This window comes from Sparus aurata, chromosome 3 (assembly GCF_900880675.1).
Source record: "Sparus aurata chromosome 3, fSpaAur1.1, whole genome shotgun sequence".
Lineage (NCBI taxonomy): Eukaryota > Metazoa > Chordata > Actinopteri > Spariformes > Sparidae > Sparus > Sparus aurata.
The window spans coordinates 21,499,896-21,518,669 of record NC_044189.1 but is presented as its reverse complement, the minus strand read 5'-3'; the positions used below and the strand labels follow the sequence as shown (position 1 = coordinate 21,518,669).

The 18,774-nt window shown below is 45.2% G+C and overlaps 1 protein-coding gene across 3 annotated transcripts in view; it reads right to left on the bottom strand.

Moving 5' to 3' along the window:
• The window catches only part of rims3 (regulating synaptic membrane exocytosis 3), a 38,741-nt gene that overhangs the window by 15,935 nt on the left and 4,032 nt on the right, over nucleotides 1-18,774 (bottom strand). For all 3 annotated transcript variants that reach the window (XM_030412921.1, XM_030412923.1, XM_030412922.1), the window contains one exon: nucleotides 11,057-11,360. In XM_030412921.1, coding sequence (XP_030268781.1) covers nucleotides 11,057-11,360 — 304 coding nt within the window. The remainder of the gene's footprint in view (nucleotides 1-11,056; nucleotides 11,361-18,774) is intronic.

Genomic DNA, 18,774 nt, shown 5'->3' with positions numbered 1-18,774 from the left:
GTTTTCACTATTTTGGATTAGCCCAACCCACTACAGACAAACAGATTGAAGAACTTACTAGAAGGCATCGGTTGGTGGTTTGTTAAATATTTATTTACTTTTAAGCGTTTCATTTACAGTCATTCGTATTCTACCATGTCAAAGACATCAGCAGTGTGGCAGCATATTATAAAAATGGAAAAAAAAGTCGAATGCAAAGTTTGCAAGCAACAGTTTGTATATCACAGCCCGACTACAAACATGGCAGATCACCTAAAAACGGTAAGCTGACGTGTCTGCGTCTGTTTTAAGTATATGAACAATTATTTTTTCTTAAAGTGGACGTGCCTTTTGTGTTTAAGAGTAAAAGTTTTAGGCTAATAGATCGTGTCTGTCAATTATAGCTGACATGTATATTTTTGGAAATCATGGACTATGATTTTGCGCAGATGACCGTGATGTAAAACGCTGTCGGAGCCGACAGACTCAAGTGTGTTTATTAATTAATTTTAATTAATTAATGTCAGTGCAAAATAATAGGGTCAAAAACGATTTAATCTAAAGCAAACAGACTACCAGTGTTTATGTTTATTTATAATGAATTAGGCGGAAGGCTACCAGGACTATAGATTAGTGTCCGTCAGTCGAAATTTCACGTCTTCGGTCGACCATGGACTTCTTTGGTTGATTACAGCTCTAGTTATTTCTAATCCTATCAGCAAATTGAGATGCAAGTGGAGTTGACGACATTTGGATTGTTTGATGTTTGATTCTCCACGAGGACGGTTTGCCTGCATGAAACTGATGACTTCCAGTGCCAAACTCTATCCGTTGATAGAGATGAGCTACCTTATCTTCATCTGACACCACTGACTCCGCGGATTTGTTACCTTTGGACAGAACCAGGACTGCCTTTGTCTTCGCACCAAGCTCAGCGACCTGCTGTTGGTGGTGCGCTTCATATTTACATACAGACTGGTGTCAAAACCCTCATTTAAATCTCAGCAAGAAAGCAAACAAACATATTTGTATGCGACTGCAGGTGAAGGGCTTTACAACTGAGATCAGTTCACACTTGGTCGACCGGCAAAGCGTATTTGTACGCGCGCACATTCGCAGGTACGGAGACAGATTCACAGCTGAGTGGCTGGACAATCTGTCTGGCTAAGAATAGAGCACGCGAGATTGAGAAAACATGATAGACGTTCTGAGTGAAAGCGAGAGCAAAAAAAGAAAAAAAAAGATGGAGATGAAGGGAGGGGAGATAAAGGAGAGGGAAAATTAAGATGTCAGCGAGCTGGAAGGAGCACAAAGAGGGCGACGAGGGAGTACAGCGAGTGGAGAGACGGGAGACAGAAAGGGGAGAGAAAGTGACTGCCGGTCAGCTTAGCTGGTGTTTTGTAGCCTCTAAAAGCACCGGTGGGGAAGAGAAAGCTTTTAGAGACACGAGTAAGGTTTCAGTTTGTGTGTGTCAGGAGAGCCAGTGACTCAATCCGCTTCAAAAGAGAAATGAGCCGGTGGAGCCGGCGCTGGAGTGGGAGACAACAGAGCGGCAGTCGCACCTGAAGCACACAAGGACGACTTCTTTTCCATTAGTCATACAGAATATGAATAGCTATCATGTGTATTCATCCTGTGAAAAAAGGGTTTATTATTATACAAGGGCAGTTCAAGTGCTGCCACGGCACAGATGCTGCAGAGATTCAACAGCTTCCTGTGTTACTATTTCGAGTGCGTAGCTTCGTATCCACTGTTACTGCTCGTTTGTGTTCACAATTCTTCTCCGCAGTCGTGAAATTTTCCCTCGATGGATGTGATCACTGTACCCTTTCCAAAATGTCTGCCAAAATTCCTGAAATGTGTTTCCTAGCTGTGACTCAGAGACAGAGCTAGAAGTAGGGCACGAGTGAGTCACCGTGAAAACACCCCTAAGTACTCAAACGCCTGGTCTACGCTCTGGTAAATGTTTTCAACCGGTGGACGCGGTCATCTGCGACCTTTTGTTAAGCTTATTGTTGTGTGTTTCTTTCTCTAGCCATAACAATCCTCGATCACTTTCATACGCTCAAACAATCACAAAAACCACCGACAGGATTGTTGAGACGGAGAAACATTTAAATCACGATACACATCTTCAATTATGAGGGAGAGAAGAATCTGGAATTGAAAGAATGCCGACTGTCATCGGGGGAAGGAGAGTTTCCGCTACGGTCGTCTAACGTTATATAAGTGACAATGAGGGAATATCTGCACACACACACACACACACACACACAGGGCATTCTTCTGTTCAGATGAAAGCATTTCTGTTATGGGTATTGAATTGTGTCTACAGCTGATACACCAGCGATGGACGAGAAACAGACTCCCTAGAAAATAGCTATCCACGGCTATCTCCCATCTGCATCACATCAGCCTGTCCTGCCGAGCCGCCTCTGTGGGGGAGCGCAGCATTCTTCAGGAAGCCATCAAAAGATTTTTATGTTCGCTGGAGTTCAGACGAACTGATTAAAGCAAAACTGTAGCCGAGCATTTTCCCGGCAACAGAGTCACACATCTTATCATTAATAACCGGAACTGTACACAACATGTGTCCAAGTCTGCAGGCTATCAAACAGTGTAGCTATCAAAACCACCTCGTCGGGGCTTTGATGGACATTTATCCACATGTATGCTGGTAAACTTCAGTGGGTTAGGTTTGACCTTCCCCCCCATGAACTTAAGCACAAGCTACATTAGCTGTTCTCGTGTTAAAGGGATATTCCGGTGTAAGTTTAATCCATGGTCTAAATCACCGTGAAACTGTGTTAGACTCCCTCTCGAGAGATCAAGTTAGCAGACCGCTAATTTACGGAGTTTTATCAACCTCAGAAACGACCGCACGACAACAATACACTGCAGTAAATGGATCCAAATATAAACCGCCAGCAAAAAGCCACAAATAATGCTAAGAACAGCACCAAACTTCAGCAACAGTACAAATAGGGTCTCAGCACATAGTCCGGGGCATCTAACCTCCGCTAGCTTAGCTGGATTTCTATTGTGAAGCTAAAAACAGATTTCAACTCTCCTCCATCAGCTTCCGGGTCGGGGAAGTCCCGACGCGACGATTACCGAGTGCGGTTAGAAACGCTCAATTCCGTTCTTTTCCCTGTCCACTCTCGATAATAACTGTTACAAACTGGCAGGTAAGACACATATGAACTTTAATTGCTTTTCCATGGAGTCATAATCATACATTTTCATCCATGAGCCGCGGAACTCTACTGCACTCGGTAATCGACTCGTCGGGACTTCCCGTCAACAGGAAGCTGCTGCAGAAGAGTGGTAAATTTAGTCAGCTTTTCAGTAGAAATCCAGCTAAGCTAGCGGAGGTTAGATGCCCCGGACTATGTGCTGAGACCCTATTTGTACTGTTGCTGAAGTTTGGTGCTGTTCTGAGCATTATTTGTGGCTTTTTGGTGGCGGTTTATATTTGGATCAATTTACTGCAGTGTATTGTTGTCGTGTGGTCGTTTCTGAGGTTGATAAAACTCCGTAAATTAGCAGTCTGCTAACTTGATCTCTCGAGAGGGAGTCTAACACAGTTTCACGGTGTGTTAGACCATGGAATAAACTTACACTGGAATATCCCTTTAAAGAAAGGTTGGAATCCGCAAATTTAGATTTTTACTTTGAGTTTCGGTCGTAAATATGATCACTTTGTCTTGCTTCAGTCCTTCCTTTGGGTCTTTTTAAACTTGAAAACTAAAGCCAGTCTCATTCATGATTTATGTTCAAAGGGATTCAATCTCAGATAGCTAAACTGGCCCACATGCCATATGGAACGATGGCACTAGGGTGGTCCGGTCCTGTGTGCCAGATCCGAGCCACAAGCAGGCCGTAGCATGGCAGCCAAGAGCAAACCGAATACACCAGAACTGGCCCAACTCTGAGCCAAATCCAGCCCACCAGAGCAGAGATAAACTGTTGCCCAGAGCCCCGTTTAAGAATATCATTTCGAGGACTGCCCATTTTTCAGACGCCTGAATGTCCCATCGGACCAAAAGCTCATTTGTCTGCCAGCCGGTTCTCCCAAAGACTGTTGTTGGTTAAGGTTGTTGCAGCTAGCGAGAGCGATAGCAGAGTGTGTATCTTTGGAACAACGGACGTTAAACAAACAGGCTTTTAGTCCGATGGGATTTTCAGGTTGAATTTCTGTTGATTTGAAAGCTTTGTGCCTTTAATTTCACTCTTCACTTGCAAACAAAGCTTATAAATGCTTTGATTCTTATATTTTGGGTCGTTGGCATCACACAATAACAACACAAAATGCTTGGAGCAGCACTTGTGGATCAGACACTTCATCAAGCTGTTTGTATAGGCGGGGAAATGAAACAGAAACAGCAGCGTTGTTTTATTGACACTAAATAATACCGAGTCAGAAACGAGGCAAATGGGATTCTGATCATAAGTCGCGATGGTGAAAGTCTCCGTCCTTGTTACAGTCAGCCAGCTCCAAATGATTTGTGTGAGAGAGATGCTGCTGCGGCTGCTGGAATCAGAACAAAAGCTGGAATCAATTTAATAAGCAAACAAATATTCTCCCTCCGTGTCAGATTATTATTTCATTTCACTTTTTTCCATCTCTGGTTCTTTTCCCCGCGTGGTTCTCTGGTGCTCCTCCAACGTATCCATCAATCTATCTGCAGCGCCGCGGAAATAAACACGCAGGAGATTTAAATAAAGGATATCTGAAGGAATCTGAAATGCGAGCTTGAGAAAAGAGGAGGAGAGGTGTCGAGTGGGTTGAGGCGAACGAGTGTAAATGTACAGGGATACACAACTGTACGCGCACACCTCCTCACATGAGAGCGCGTTCGTTTTCATCCCTCTATTTCAGGGTAACAGGTAAAGAATTAATAACTTGTTTATATCTGCTGCATTTGGCAAAAAAAAGACTTCAAATGCAAATGCTGGTACAAATTGGGAGGGTGAGGGTTGAAGCCCTTCACTGGGACGCTCACCAAAAACACACACACACACACACACACACAAACACTCGCTTGGTTTCCTTTAATCTAACTCTCCCGGCGCGCTGCATCTCATCAGAGGCGCGTGTTTCTCCGCGAGCCGACTCGCAGTGAACCGGGAGCTGCTCTGCTGGCTCCGTTTTCACAGCCATGGATAAAACCTGCTCAGGAGATGAGGCCGCGTTGAGCGGAGGAGTGACTCACCCATTAAACCTGGGAAACCATTCGTGTGTGTGTCTGTGTGTGTGTCTGTGTGTGTGTGTGTTTCTGCTAACTGTTGCTAATAATAGCAGGCAATACACAGAACACAGACAGAACCTAAATGCCATCCCCGACGCTCGCCTGTTACAAAACCCAGAATAATGAGACAATGGCACAGTTGGAGCTCGAAGGAGACTGAGATATATTCAGCGCTGTGGACATTAATACAGAGATAACTGATGGAATTTATCCAACTTAACTACAGATAATCTATATAATCCCTTTAACCTTGGCACCTTCATCCAGACAGACTCACATTCACAGACAGACGTCATATCGGGTCCACAGACTTCTGAGATGTTAAATAAACCCGACGAGATGAGGTTCTGTGAAGTTACGCTTCACTGTTTGACGCCGCCGCAGGGCACGATTAAATGTCATTCATTAACACTCAGAACTGTCGGAGGTCTCAGCTGCTGTCTGAAAATGTCGACCAGGCTGCAGTCATCCAAAATAAATAAAATAAATAAAAAAAGAAATGTCCTTGTCCTACTTTCAGGCGTCAGACACGAGTGCACGTGAAGACGTTAAGATGATTGACACGCGCAGAAACGAGGCCGCAGATCGAGTGATAAGATAAGAAACATCGAGCGCTCTGAAATTCTTTTTCCTTAAATTGCTTTTGCTTTATTTGTCGGCAACAGTGAAATACAACAGAGGAACGACTAACTAGTGGGAGTTTTATACCAAAGAAGATGAAGTCGTTTGATTTCACATTAGCTTTACAGCAATTATTGATTATGTATTGTAAACAAGCCAGAGTTATGAAAGTTTAACCACCTGAGGTAAGATGACGGCTGCATTTTGAAAGCAGTGATTCTTCTTTTCAGGTTTGACGCCTCCATTGTCCAGACGACGCTCCCCACAGGCTGCAAACGCTGCTGGAATTGAAGCTGTTCTGAAAATAACGTGCAATTCCTGCTTTAACACGTCTCCGAAAAACACCTCTCCTCTCTTGCGTAAGGAGTTTACCAGAACAGATTCTGCTCATAGTTGTAAATTGACTGGATCCAATTCACAAAATGGAGCACGGCTGGAACATACCCTGCAGAGACTGTGACACAATAACAACACCATAACCAAATTACCACCTAATAACGCTTTAATGGTGAGCCGCTGACATATTCGCTCGCTGTCTCGGCTCATTTTGTCTTTTTTTTTGTCTCCATGAGTCTCGTCAGCGTTCATCACTTTGTAAACTCCTATCCGAGCATCCTCTATAAATCCGATTATCTAACTTGCAATACATTATGATAACTGGGAATACAGAATGAAGGCATCTAATGGGTTTTGCTGAGTGCTTTGGGTCTCTTATTTTGCATTCGGAGTCCAAATTACTTCCCTCACGCGTTCCCTCTTCTTTTGGGACCAGTTGAACCGGCGCCTTATTGGCTGTTAGGTGACCAACCGAGCGAAGCGGGAGGCCGGGCACCTGGGCCGACCCTCCCCATCAGCCGGTCGATGCATGTGTCACTCGGAACATAGAGCAGTGGCAGATGACCGGACCGGGTTGTTAATGATTGCCAGGAAGGAACACAAAGAAGACCCTAATCGAACACGGCCAAGCGAGGGGGAATGTTTGCCCGTTCGTCCGTCTGTGTGGCCTTCGGTCAGCGTGTAGGTCACCCATCTCATTACATCTACACATTTTTCGCCTCTAGCTGGTATGAATTATACTGCTGGGGAAACAGCAGATTAGTTTGAGGTCATTTCAGCCGCACCGGGTCGCTGACTTAACAACCTTGTTTGTCGTGGACGTCAGCTGATTCCTGGTAGCAGAGTGAGGTAATCTTGTTGAATGGATTTTACGTGAAGGAATTTACGTCCGAGACCTGGATTTTAATTCTGTTTACAGCCCCAGTTAGTTTCTTTCAAACAGGTGTGCACCAACCGCACCTTTTCCCGCCTCACACCTGCATTTATAACATCTGCCAATCATGAGTAGAGATGAAACCAGCGCTCTCTTTATTCAATATCCAATATAAAGCCCATATTGACCACGTTTGTATGTAGACACATTACGTAGGTGCATATCTTTTCCTCAAAAACATTACTGTTGTTGTGAGTCAGTAATGTTGAAAGGTCTAAAATGATTGTTTTAGTTTTTCTCCGTGCAACAATGCTGAAAATCTGTCCCAGCTGCTAACGAGGTTAGTGGAGCAATAGTTGAACCCTGTTGGTCTGTGATCCAGAGTCTTGGTAGTTTGTGGCGGAATAAAAGACGTAAAAACAGCTGAGTTCTTTAGTGTAATCGTTAGAAAGTGTAAGCAACGGCGGGTGAGTGGAAAGCCACATTTACTAGCTGAATTTGATCAATAACGCCTTTAACGTTATTTAGATCTGCTAGATCTTGTTATATTTTAGGATCCGCATCAAGTCGTACTCACACCTATGAACAATCTCACATCTGTTTCATCAAGTTCCATTCATCGTTCCCTGTAAAACAATGTAAAATGTACAAAAACAGCCTTTATCTAAATATCTGATCCCTCCCTTTAACAGTACAACATGTCGTGGAAATCTGTTTGTCAGTTTTGGTTTAATCCTGCTGACACACAGTATTTATTGTCCTGCCAGCTAACGTAACAAAGCTCTTCTATAGTGCTGCATCATAATTAAAGTATTCTAATGTGTATCGTTCACAGTTGTCCCGTACACAGTCCAGCCAAGCACGCACCATCTGTTTAGTTATAACTCATACTCAAGCTCAGGCGGTCCAGAAGGTTTGTTTTGGACATGCATCTCCAAACCTGTTGTCGCCGACACAGCAACAAAACTCCCATGCAGGAGCTGAGGATGCTGCTGCTGCGGTGTGGATGGAGGAGTGAGGAGCGCTGCAGGATCCTGGGATTTTTTTCTGTTTTTTTTTGTTTGTTTCAGGCGCGTTGTGTTCCTCTGGCAGCTGAGAGCATCTAAATTTAGACACACCCCTCCTCTCCCCTTCCTCTTCTCTACATCCTCAGCCCCTCCTCGCCTCCACGGCCACACTTTCCCCTCCATTGTGCTCTCATCCTCACCACGAACACACAGACATGAAAGCCCCCGTGGTGAAAATATCGACAGCTCTGTCTGCTTCAGACAAGTGTCAGCTGTGCATGAGTGCGCCGAGCTCTTTATGTGTGTGTGTGTGTGTGTGTGTGAAGCCATCAGCCATCCCGTCCTGATGGGTACTAAAAAACAGGTAATGATACAAGACGATGATGCAGGATTTAGGTGTGTGTTCCTGCGTGCACTGCCCATTAGCCATATGGCGACCATGTCAGAGCTGGCATGAGAACACGTATGAAGTAAACCACCGTTACGCCACACTTCCTCTCCATCTTCTCGTTCAGCATCGGCCCATCAACTCACAGCAGCAGAGAGTGAGAGAGAGCAATATGAACCCGCCTGGTCTTTTAATATTTACTAAATACAACCACAGTCGGATGAAGAGATAAATATTTGAACATCTGATCAGTTTCTGTCTTTTTCATGAAGTAGAAAAAACGTTTAAGCATCCAAAATTGGCGATTCATAACTCTGCTAATTTTGGACTATTTAATTCGGGCATATCAAGTAAACTTCCCAGATTATTCATTAATCATTTGTGTTTTGAATGTTTGTCAGTCCGAAACCTGAAGATATTCAGATGACATCCTCCTGTTTGTTGCTACGTCTGGTGGTTAGCGCTGCACGTTCATGTGGTGACGTAAAGAGGAAGGAGGCGTTTGCTAGCTGAGGTTTGGAAGGAAGTTAGCTGAAACGGCGCTCACAGCAGCTTTAAGATGACATGATATAAAAATCTGAATATTGAGACGCCAAAAACCAAATGTTCTGCCATTTTTGCATAAACTGCATCAATTAAAGGATTACCAAAATAGTTGGTGATTATCTGTCTGTCAATGGACTAATCTCTGAGTCCACTAATCACTGCAGCTCTCTGATTATAATCTGTACGACTCTTCTCTTATTGTTTGACTCATCTGGACTCCTCCAAGTTCTCGGACACACAAAGATCTTCAGTTTAAAATCTCAGAAGACGACACAACAGCGAATATTTACATCTGAAAAGCTGGAGCCATTGTTTATTTTTACATTATTGCTTAGAACAAATAAATTGGTTATCAGCTTAATTCACTTTTCCACAGAAAGTCCTCCACAGTGTGATTTTGACGCTCGCTTTGAACAAACAGAGCAGAAAGCCGCCACGCTCAGATCTCGTCAGAAGACTCGGCGCTCTCACAGGATTACACACGTACTGTACGACCACGAAGTGAGCCGGCCAACCAAACATGCAGACGCTGTTCTCGCAGGGTTACACTTCAGTGTGCTGGAGGCAGAAACAGAACATTCTGTGAGGACTTCGGGACAACGAGTGGCGCGTTCGTTATCGACGAACAGACAAATGGAAAAAAAGGAGTTCGAGTCCGAGCCCCTCGGCTCTCACAAAGCACTCGAAGTGGGACGTGTTGTTCCTGTGAGCGCGCTCCTATCCGACGCCGGGGCGCAAAAATGAGAAGTGCTTTTGTTGCTGCTTCACAATATCTGTAATTACACCCCACAGGACACATACGAGAACATAGTGTTGCTGTCATTACCATACAGCCACCGTGCATACTCGCTGTCAGGACCCACTCTGGCGTTCAGCAACACAAGGGCGCGTACAATAATATTAAAGGCTTTTTAAAAAGGGCTCATTACAATGATAATACGACACAAAGGTAAAGCCAGTGAGAGCTTGTTGAAAAAGATATTAGAGGTATTAGAACGGAGGCAGTGCACCAGCAGATACCCTTTGGAGTGGATTATGCAAATGTTATTGTTGCGTACTCCAACAATCACTCTGGTTAGATCAGCGTTCAACTGTTCAACTGTTCAACCGCATCAGGGAAGCATTTAATCACTATAAAGGCAGGAGGAATGTTCTGGAAATGTTAAAGACGAGCTGGGAGGGTAAAGGTGATTTAATGTCCCACCACAATCCTCTCCCGAGCGAGGATTGAATTTTTGATCCTTAAATCGAAACCGAAAATGTAGAGTCCCCCCTGCAGTCAGAGATCTTTGTTCTTGCTTCTTGCTATAGTTGAATTCACAAGCTTCACCGCGAAGAATGATGTACGTGCAGAGTTTCACGCTAGAAGGCGGCTTTCACACTCATTGCTCAAAGTTTCCACCGCGCTCACTGAAAATGGGATTTTAAGAGGCGGGCCTACGAGCAGGATTGGGCCATTTTCATATTCAGCAAACACAAGTGTAACGTGGAAACCTGACGTGCATAATAGTCTGTAATCAGTGACAACGGAGGCATCTTGTGTCCAGCAATTAAACTTGTGACATGAAAGATGTTTGCACATTCATATATTCTATGATTTTTAATGAGAGAGAAGAAACCAGCGCTATTTTAGAGAACTTTAAAGTGGATGGTGTAGTTTTCTCTCTGCAAAGAAACACGTCAGACACACATTAGAATATTAAAAATATCTACGTTACTCTTGTAACTTAGGCTCCGAACGTACCAACGTTACGTACACATCATTCTGTACGTGACGTAACTTAACCGCTTGAATATGTCACCATTGAAATTCACTGTGCTTGTTTGACAGACCATCCATCCCGACCTCCTCCCTATACAGCCTGACCTCCTTTTTTGCTGTCCTGATAAGAACTACGGCAACAAGAATCGTAATCGTAGTCGACCTGTATGTTTGTGTTGTCTGATGAGGACAGCCTGCTTCACCTGTGAGAGCAGGAAATCTCTCAATATAAGAGAAAATGTGAGGGAATAAGTTTACATCCAACAGAAACATTTCAAACTTAAACCTGACCTTGCTGGTTGAGCTGCTGTGTGCTCTTGCTCCACTGCGACAGCCCCACGATGGCCACCATCTTGGCTCCCAGACTGGAGCGTCGCTTCTTGTTGCCGGCCAGTGATGCGGAGTCCGGCCCCCCGCTGCCAGGACTCTTATCCAGGCTGTACATCGCCCCCGAGATGCTGGAGGAGCGCACCACGTTCCGGGCCGCTGCGCTAAGCCCGCTAAGGCCGCTCATCCCGCCCGGGCTGGGCACCTCCACGGAGCTGCTGAGCATCATGGTCCCGCTGGACTGCAGGGCCGGAAAGTTGGAGCAGGGCTGAGAAGGTGGAGGAAAAAGAGACAATGATGTGAAGGTGGAGGAGCAGCAAGTATCAATGAGCGGCGTTTGATAAAATACAGAATAATAGCTCGTCTTACAGCGGCAGCGGCTCACAAAGGCTTAAGGACACCGAGTTGAAATTTCAACCACAGTTTGGTTTTCAATTATCGCACTTATTGCAGAGGCAGCAGAAACGACTTCCTGCCGCGCGGAAGACAAAATTCAAAGTGAAAAGCTCCGAAGAGTCTCTCTGATCCGCAAACCGAGAAAACAAAGAACACAAAGGTCAGCGGACGAGGACAGTGCAGACGGCAGCGGACTGTTCGGGTGAGTTAAGAAGTATCTCCAGGAAAACACACACACACACACACACACACACACACACACACACACAAACACACACACACACACACACAAACACACACACACACACACACACACACACAAATGTCAAGGCTGGCCTGCTGCTGAGAGGTGACCCTGTCAGCTGGTATTTGTCTCGTGTGTTTTTTTGGATTCTCATTCCCTGTCTGACCTTAAACCGTGACAGATGATGAACTCTGCAGCTCAAGTCATCACTGGGAGGATGACCGTGTGTGTGTGTGTGTGTGTGTGTGTGTCTGTGACTGTGTGTGTGTGTGCGTGCACTCTCATCATCACAAACCAACGGGTGACGTCTCAGTGGGTTTAATCATTTCTACCGGTGCTCACCCCAAATGTGCTACGACTATTAACATCCACCACCGTTCCTTTCCTTCTCTCCTTTCCTTCTCTCCTTTCCTTCTCTCCTTCCCTTCTCTCCTTCCCTTCTCTCCTTTCCTTCTCACCTTTCCTTCCTCCTAACTTCAGAGCGGTTACTCCGAGGCTACGCCAACAGCCCGTGGGCACATGAAATATGTAGATGCATTGTGGCCAACACCTCGATTTCACACTCCTTTATTAATATTTCTCTTTCTTCACTTTCATATAACTCCTCTTCTTTTCCCACCTGCTCTCTCACTTAATCATGACGACCCCCCACTGCTTTCGTTGCACAGAAACTACAGCACTGCGGTTATTTTTGCTGTCTCAGTACTCACCTTGTGAACTTCAGCTGGGGTTCAGCTCAGGTGGTTCACACTGACTGTATCCCCTGATTTTTTGGGCGCATGTGGTCGCAGCCTGGAGCCCCGCAAGGTGATGTTTTTAAGGGTTGCAGCAGTATTTTTTAATCTTATCACCAACGTGAGCATTAAACTCGGGGCGGCTGTGGCTCAGGGGCAGACCCAGCGTCTTGTCGTCTTCAGTTGCTGGTTCGATTCCTCTGGTCTGCATGGCAAAGTGTCCTCGGGCAAGACTCTGATCCCCAAACTGCTCTTGATGTGCTTTTATCCGGCAGGTTTAAAGCAGTGAGAGTTTAAGTTGCATAAAGCATTTGTGCATCCTTCCCTGCATGCGGCCGCATGCAGGGAAGGATGCACAAATGCTTTATGCAACTTAAACTCTCACTCCCGTGACTGGAAATCATAAATTATACATACACAGTACAGTGAATTTGCCCTTATTACGTCCTGGAATCAAAGACTCAGATGTAAACGTCCCGCGCGCTTCGGATGTCTCAGTAAATCACCATCAGTGCCCCACTTCGTCGCAGCGCTACAGTCATGATGCTTACTGCATGAAAAACGCTGCTGACAGGCACTCTTTTTTTTGCAGGGAGGTATTTAGTATAACCACAATAACCAAAGCGGGTGCTATTAGGGAACAATGAACCGACGTAGCAAAGGGCACATTTTGGCATTTTGTAATGAAAGTCCTAATAATAGCCCACCAGGAGGAGGTGGAAGACGGCAAGCTTTGTAAAGATCTACTGCAGTGACACTTCTTAGAGCTGGAAAAGGGTAACGAGAGGGGGAGCGCGGGGGGTTAGTGGCTTAAAATCTCAAACGCAGGTGTGCCTATAAGCCTTATTTCCTTCCCCCTCCATCCTTTCCTCCCTCCATCGCCTCCTCCTTTTCTATTCGCTCTGTTCTCTCCGGCTCTCTTGGGGGTTTTCTGTAGACTCCGAACACAAAGCGAGCAGAGCAGGAGGAAACTGAGCGGAATATGTCTTGCAGAGAGCCACGAGGACAGAGAAGAAGAAGAAGAAGAGGTGAGGGAAGACGAAGGACCGTGGGAGGAGAGGACGCCTCATCTGTGAGGGAATAATGGAGAGACAGCCAGAGAGGGAGGAGGGAGATGACACTGATGGTGACAACGACTGAGACATGCATCCATTCCTCCTTTCCTATTAATGAGGACATCGTCAGTCTCTGTGTGAGAATTATACTTAATTGGTTATTTATGCAATACCATGACGTGTGTTCAAGGCTGTTCTCTACGTGCAACACTCTCCATGATGCAGCCCGAGCCCAGAGGAATGGCGCCAGGCTTGGGAGCAGAAAAAACATCCAATTAAAACGTCAGCTGATGCACGGCGGCGCCAAAAGACGTGTTCCCATAAGCTTACAATGTGAAAGAAGTGTCTATACGTCCCAACCTCCCCGACCAATGTCTCATTTCACTGTCATAACTTGAAGTGTTGCATGATTAAAGGTTTTTCTTCCCCCATAATAAAAAGGTAAAAGGTAAAAACACACACCTGAGTGTTAAAGCTGCTGGCGAACCTTCAGACAGACTCTTTGCATGAAAGTGTGTTTATGAGGTCTGCTGAGGTTCTGGAGGTTCTCACCTGACAATGAGACGGACCAGTGTGGGTCAAAAGCTCTGAAACAACGAGAACGCAGCTCTGCTTTTTTACCTTTCTGGTATAAAGTTCTGAATTTATTTCTGCGGTTTCTATTTCTGGGTAGTCGAGAAAAACATCTCAAACACACCTGAGTGGTGCGACGGCCTCGTTGTCATGAAGCTGTTCTGTGGTGAACATTTCTCCATTTTTTAAAGAGTTTCTGATTTTCTTCGACTCCGTAGGATATAAGTGAACCACAGAAAACATTAATATTTCATTTAAAGCGGGACGAGAGGCAGCCGCGTGATATCAGGAAGAAATAAAGACACATTTTCAGCACGTTATGTTTATGCAGTTCGTAAATAATATATGATTTCCCCCCAAAAAAAGGAGTCTTTCAATCTCTAACATCAGCAGCTGAAGATGCCAGCACGTACATGTTTGCTGGACCTAAAGGTACAACTGGAGCCCATCTATCTTCATGTTTGGGGCCCGACAGCTCCCCATCCATATGTCTCCGTGCTCTCTTAACTTCTCATCTCAGAGCTCATTTATTTCTCCTCCCGTCAGCAAACCGACCCCCTCCACCCAGCCCGCCGGCTAAAAGCCCCTCCCCCACACCCTGAGACCGCCCGCCTCAGGTGTTCAGTTTAGTAACCATTAAAACTACACAAACACAAAGCTCAACACAACCTGTGACGCTCTCAGACACTTCACAGATCCTCGTTGGTCGGCATCAAGATTTCACAGCTCGAGCGATTCGCTTTCAGAAAAGCTGAACGCTCGTGTGATTCCGCCACGCGCGACTGTCTGCTGAGTTAACACACGATCGCCACTTTCAGTTTCTCCCATAAACACAAATGCCACAACCTTGTAATTAGATACAGCTGACTATTCCATTAACGGCCTCGCATGAAGACCACACTCGCTGCCAGTGCCGGTCACTTAATTAACCTACAATTTAGCTGCAGAGTAGACGGTGAAGAAACACTTCAGGTCAAAGTGTCTCGTTAGAAAAAACATATAAAGCCACGCAGAGCAAATCCAACAAAAAACACCCTTTTACTTGCTGTTTTTACTTGAACTGCCGCGTGTTTTCTTTCTCTAATTGAGTCTCTTTTCATGTGTTTTTTTCCATTTTGGCTGCTACAACTCAAATTTCCCAAGTGGGACAGTAGCTGAGCTGAATCAGAACAGGGGAAAAAACAGACATATCAGCGATGTTATTTAAAAAATCAGAATCTTTATGCTGTTGACTGAGTTCTCCTGACTCTTAAGTGGCCATGTGTGGTTATTTGACTGCCAGCTGTCGGTGTTTACCCCAAGGAGCCTCGGCCTCGCTTTAATTAAAACGTGTCAACAACAAAAAAAAAACAATATTTTCAATTAAAGCGATGGTTGGGCTCTTTTGAAGTGGGCTTGTATGAGGTACTTGTCTCTTGTCGGTGTGTTACCTGCAGTAGCTGGAGAAGCATTGTGCTGCTGAACGGCATCAAGAGCAGGACGTGTTTTAGCCACATAAAAAAATGTACATCCGTTTATGTGCACGCCATGTTTCGAACATTTTTGGTGTTTTACATCGCCGCCAGATAGCCGCAAAAGCAGACACAAAGTAGGTGTTTGTGTGTAAGAAAAGGGCTGTCTGACGCCGATATACAAATATATTTTTAGGTGTGCCTTCTTTAACGTAGCTAATATGTCTCCTGCAGGTCATGCACTGACTGGAGATAAGTACCTCACATCAGCAGCCCCCAAACTATCACTTTAAAGCTGATTGTTGCTTGTGCAGCCGCAAATACAACTGGATCATTGTGTTTTTCCTTTTTACATTTTCGCCTGAGAGACAATATCCTGGGAGATTTGGTGTCCGCTGGCAAAATAGCACAGTGAACGTGAGGACTGTCTGATGTCAGTTTGCCGTATGAAGAAGGATAATGTTCAAAATTATCAACAAACGCTCTAAAGAGTAGCTGTAAATCTATAAAGAAAGAAGAGACGCAGGAATATCGAGTGTGTTTCAACATCGTATACGTTTTATCCTTCGCATGTTGTGTTCATCCACGTGAGTGAAACATACCAAGAGTTAAAACGAGGTTCTACACCGGTAGTGCAGAAGGACAGGCAGGAGCTGTGATGCACTTCCTGTTGAGGCGACCATGGACACTTCCCAGGTGATGATGATGATGCGGCATGCGTTGGCCCGGCGCCTGCTGCCATTGTGTTTGGCCCGGCGTCGCGTTTGTGTGTGCCGTTTGATCTGTTTGTGTGTGTGTGTGTGTGTGTGTGTGGGGGGGTCTCTTAAGGCGTGAAAACAGAAGGTTGGTTTTGCAGCCATTCATACACACACACACACACACACACACACACACAGAGTAAGAGTGCCAGGCTGTGGGACGACAGCGAGCCAAATGGATCACACACAAAATCAAACACAGAGAAACCCAGCGCAGTGCACACACACACATATGCTGCACCGACTGTGCGTGCCAGAGCGTGGCAGGAGAACGAGCCCAAACGCTGAACGACGAGCGGCGCTGACACTGACGGGTTCTTGGCTCGCGGACTTGAAGTAACATCCAGACCTCGTGTAAAACACTCAGCGCGCTGACGCAGATTTGATTTCTTCAGCGTCACATTGACCGAGAGACTTCAGTGTATCAGAAACAAACTGTCCAGATACAATCAGAGCGCCATTAAGCATTCACAAATATCCCATTTCACACTTTGCAAAGCAATAATAAGCCTGGTGCACACACACACACACACACACACACACACACACACATCTGAATTTAATTCTAACAGCCATGAAATGAGCAGAAAAAGGAGCTCATGAAGAGCTCACGCCTCGCCTCTCCCATTGGCCCAATCAAATTTTTATCCAATAAAATCTTTAATGAGGTGAGTCATCGAGTCACTCTCGCCGCATCACCTTGTGACAGCGGACATAAATTCGATCCGTCACGGCGTGTTTTCGCACAGATTGGCTGAATCATGTTGAATCAGCCGTGGCAGGGGAGCAAAGGTTTACATTTTGTCTATCAGAGCGACAATTAAGGGGTAAAATTAGCCTGTCTGACGCTGTCTAACATTTTATGTGGAACGTTAAATCAAAACAAACAGCTCACATCTGTGACGGGCGATAACAGGACGCTCGCAGGTGGAACAGCCATTACGTTTTCTACACATTCAGCACATGACAACTCTATTTTTTCCTCTTTTAAAGACCATAATTAAAAATAATTGATTATAGTACTCTTTTTTGATGATACTGTAACCCCAATATGATGCTCTACACTGAAATGAGAGGAGTGCACAGGAAGTTAGCGGCCATTACTGCTAAGCTAACTTCAGAAAAAAGAGAACTTTTTAACAAAGACCCAACAACGAAGATGGAGCTTGGCTAACACATTAGCATGCTAGTTCTATAAAATGATGTCCTTATGGTGATGTGCCAGTAAACCATTGTTGTTTTATTGCTGCTCAACCTTTTAAGAGCATTTCCTCCCAATCAAAATACTTTACAATGCTAATATTCACTGGCAAGTGTTTTTATAAAACTGTGTACAGCTTAAATGTTAAATTAGCAGCTTGTTTGTTCACATTGTGCTAATATACACATTTGACTGCAGCTAACATGCTCATGACAAATGTGGGGTTTTATTACAACTTGGGTTATATTTTTATAGTTTCAGATATCATTAGTGCCTCTTGTTAAAATATGGAAGGCAGCTTAACTTCTCCAGCGGTGTAAATTTAGCAATTTAGTCTGATTATCCAAACTACTGTATTACTGCACATAATCAACAGCAAGTGAACTGAGCTTATGCAGCCTGACCCACAGACACCGTCGGGAGGTAGATGGTTACAGGTTCATAACAACAGCAATTACATAAAAAATACTTTTGGCATTGAGCCCCATCGATAATCATCAGATCACGGAGGAGTATCATTTCAATCGCTCGCTCACTCACTCATCTCCTGCTTCCCCCCGCGTTCCCCCGCTAATCCCTCCACAGCTGAGTTAGCAATACAATGTTTTCATCTCAGCGGTGAATCAAATACCTCGTCCAGGATTCGTGCCAGGAGCCTTTTGGAGGAGTGAGACCTCTCTCATATCATCTCTTATCAAACCCCGCAGCAGTGACACCAGCTCACAGGGTTCCTCGCTACACATCACTGTGGAGGATCTGCTGTGAAAATGAACAAATTCCCTTTAATTGTTCAGTTTGGTTTCTTGAAATCTCCCGTTTGGGGAGAAGAAAGTCTGTGTCTGTTGAACTAAAACCTCTGCTCGCTCTCATCTCTCGGTGCACCATCAAAAGACGGATGGCAAAGTTTCTCCGTCAGCAGCAGAGCTAACAGAAAATAGAAAAATAAAAAGCCTTAGTGGCCGGGCTGGAAGAAAAGTGGGTTAAGAGGGGCGTGATGGATGAGACCCGGAGCTTTCCTGACTCATGGCCTGCTTTCTCTGGTGACTAATGTGGTCAGTGACATCTCTCTAGCCTCCCCCCTCTCCCATCTCTCCATCCCACCTGGGATTCTGGTAGCCAGCCCGGGGCGGAGCAGCACACTTACCAAGTCTGGATCACACAGTCCCAGCTCAGACGGCCTGGGTGGTGTGTGGTGCCGGGGGCCTTTCGGGTCAACCAAAACACGCCTCCCTGTCTTATTTACTGCTGAACCTCTGGAAGGGACGTGTGC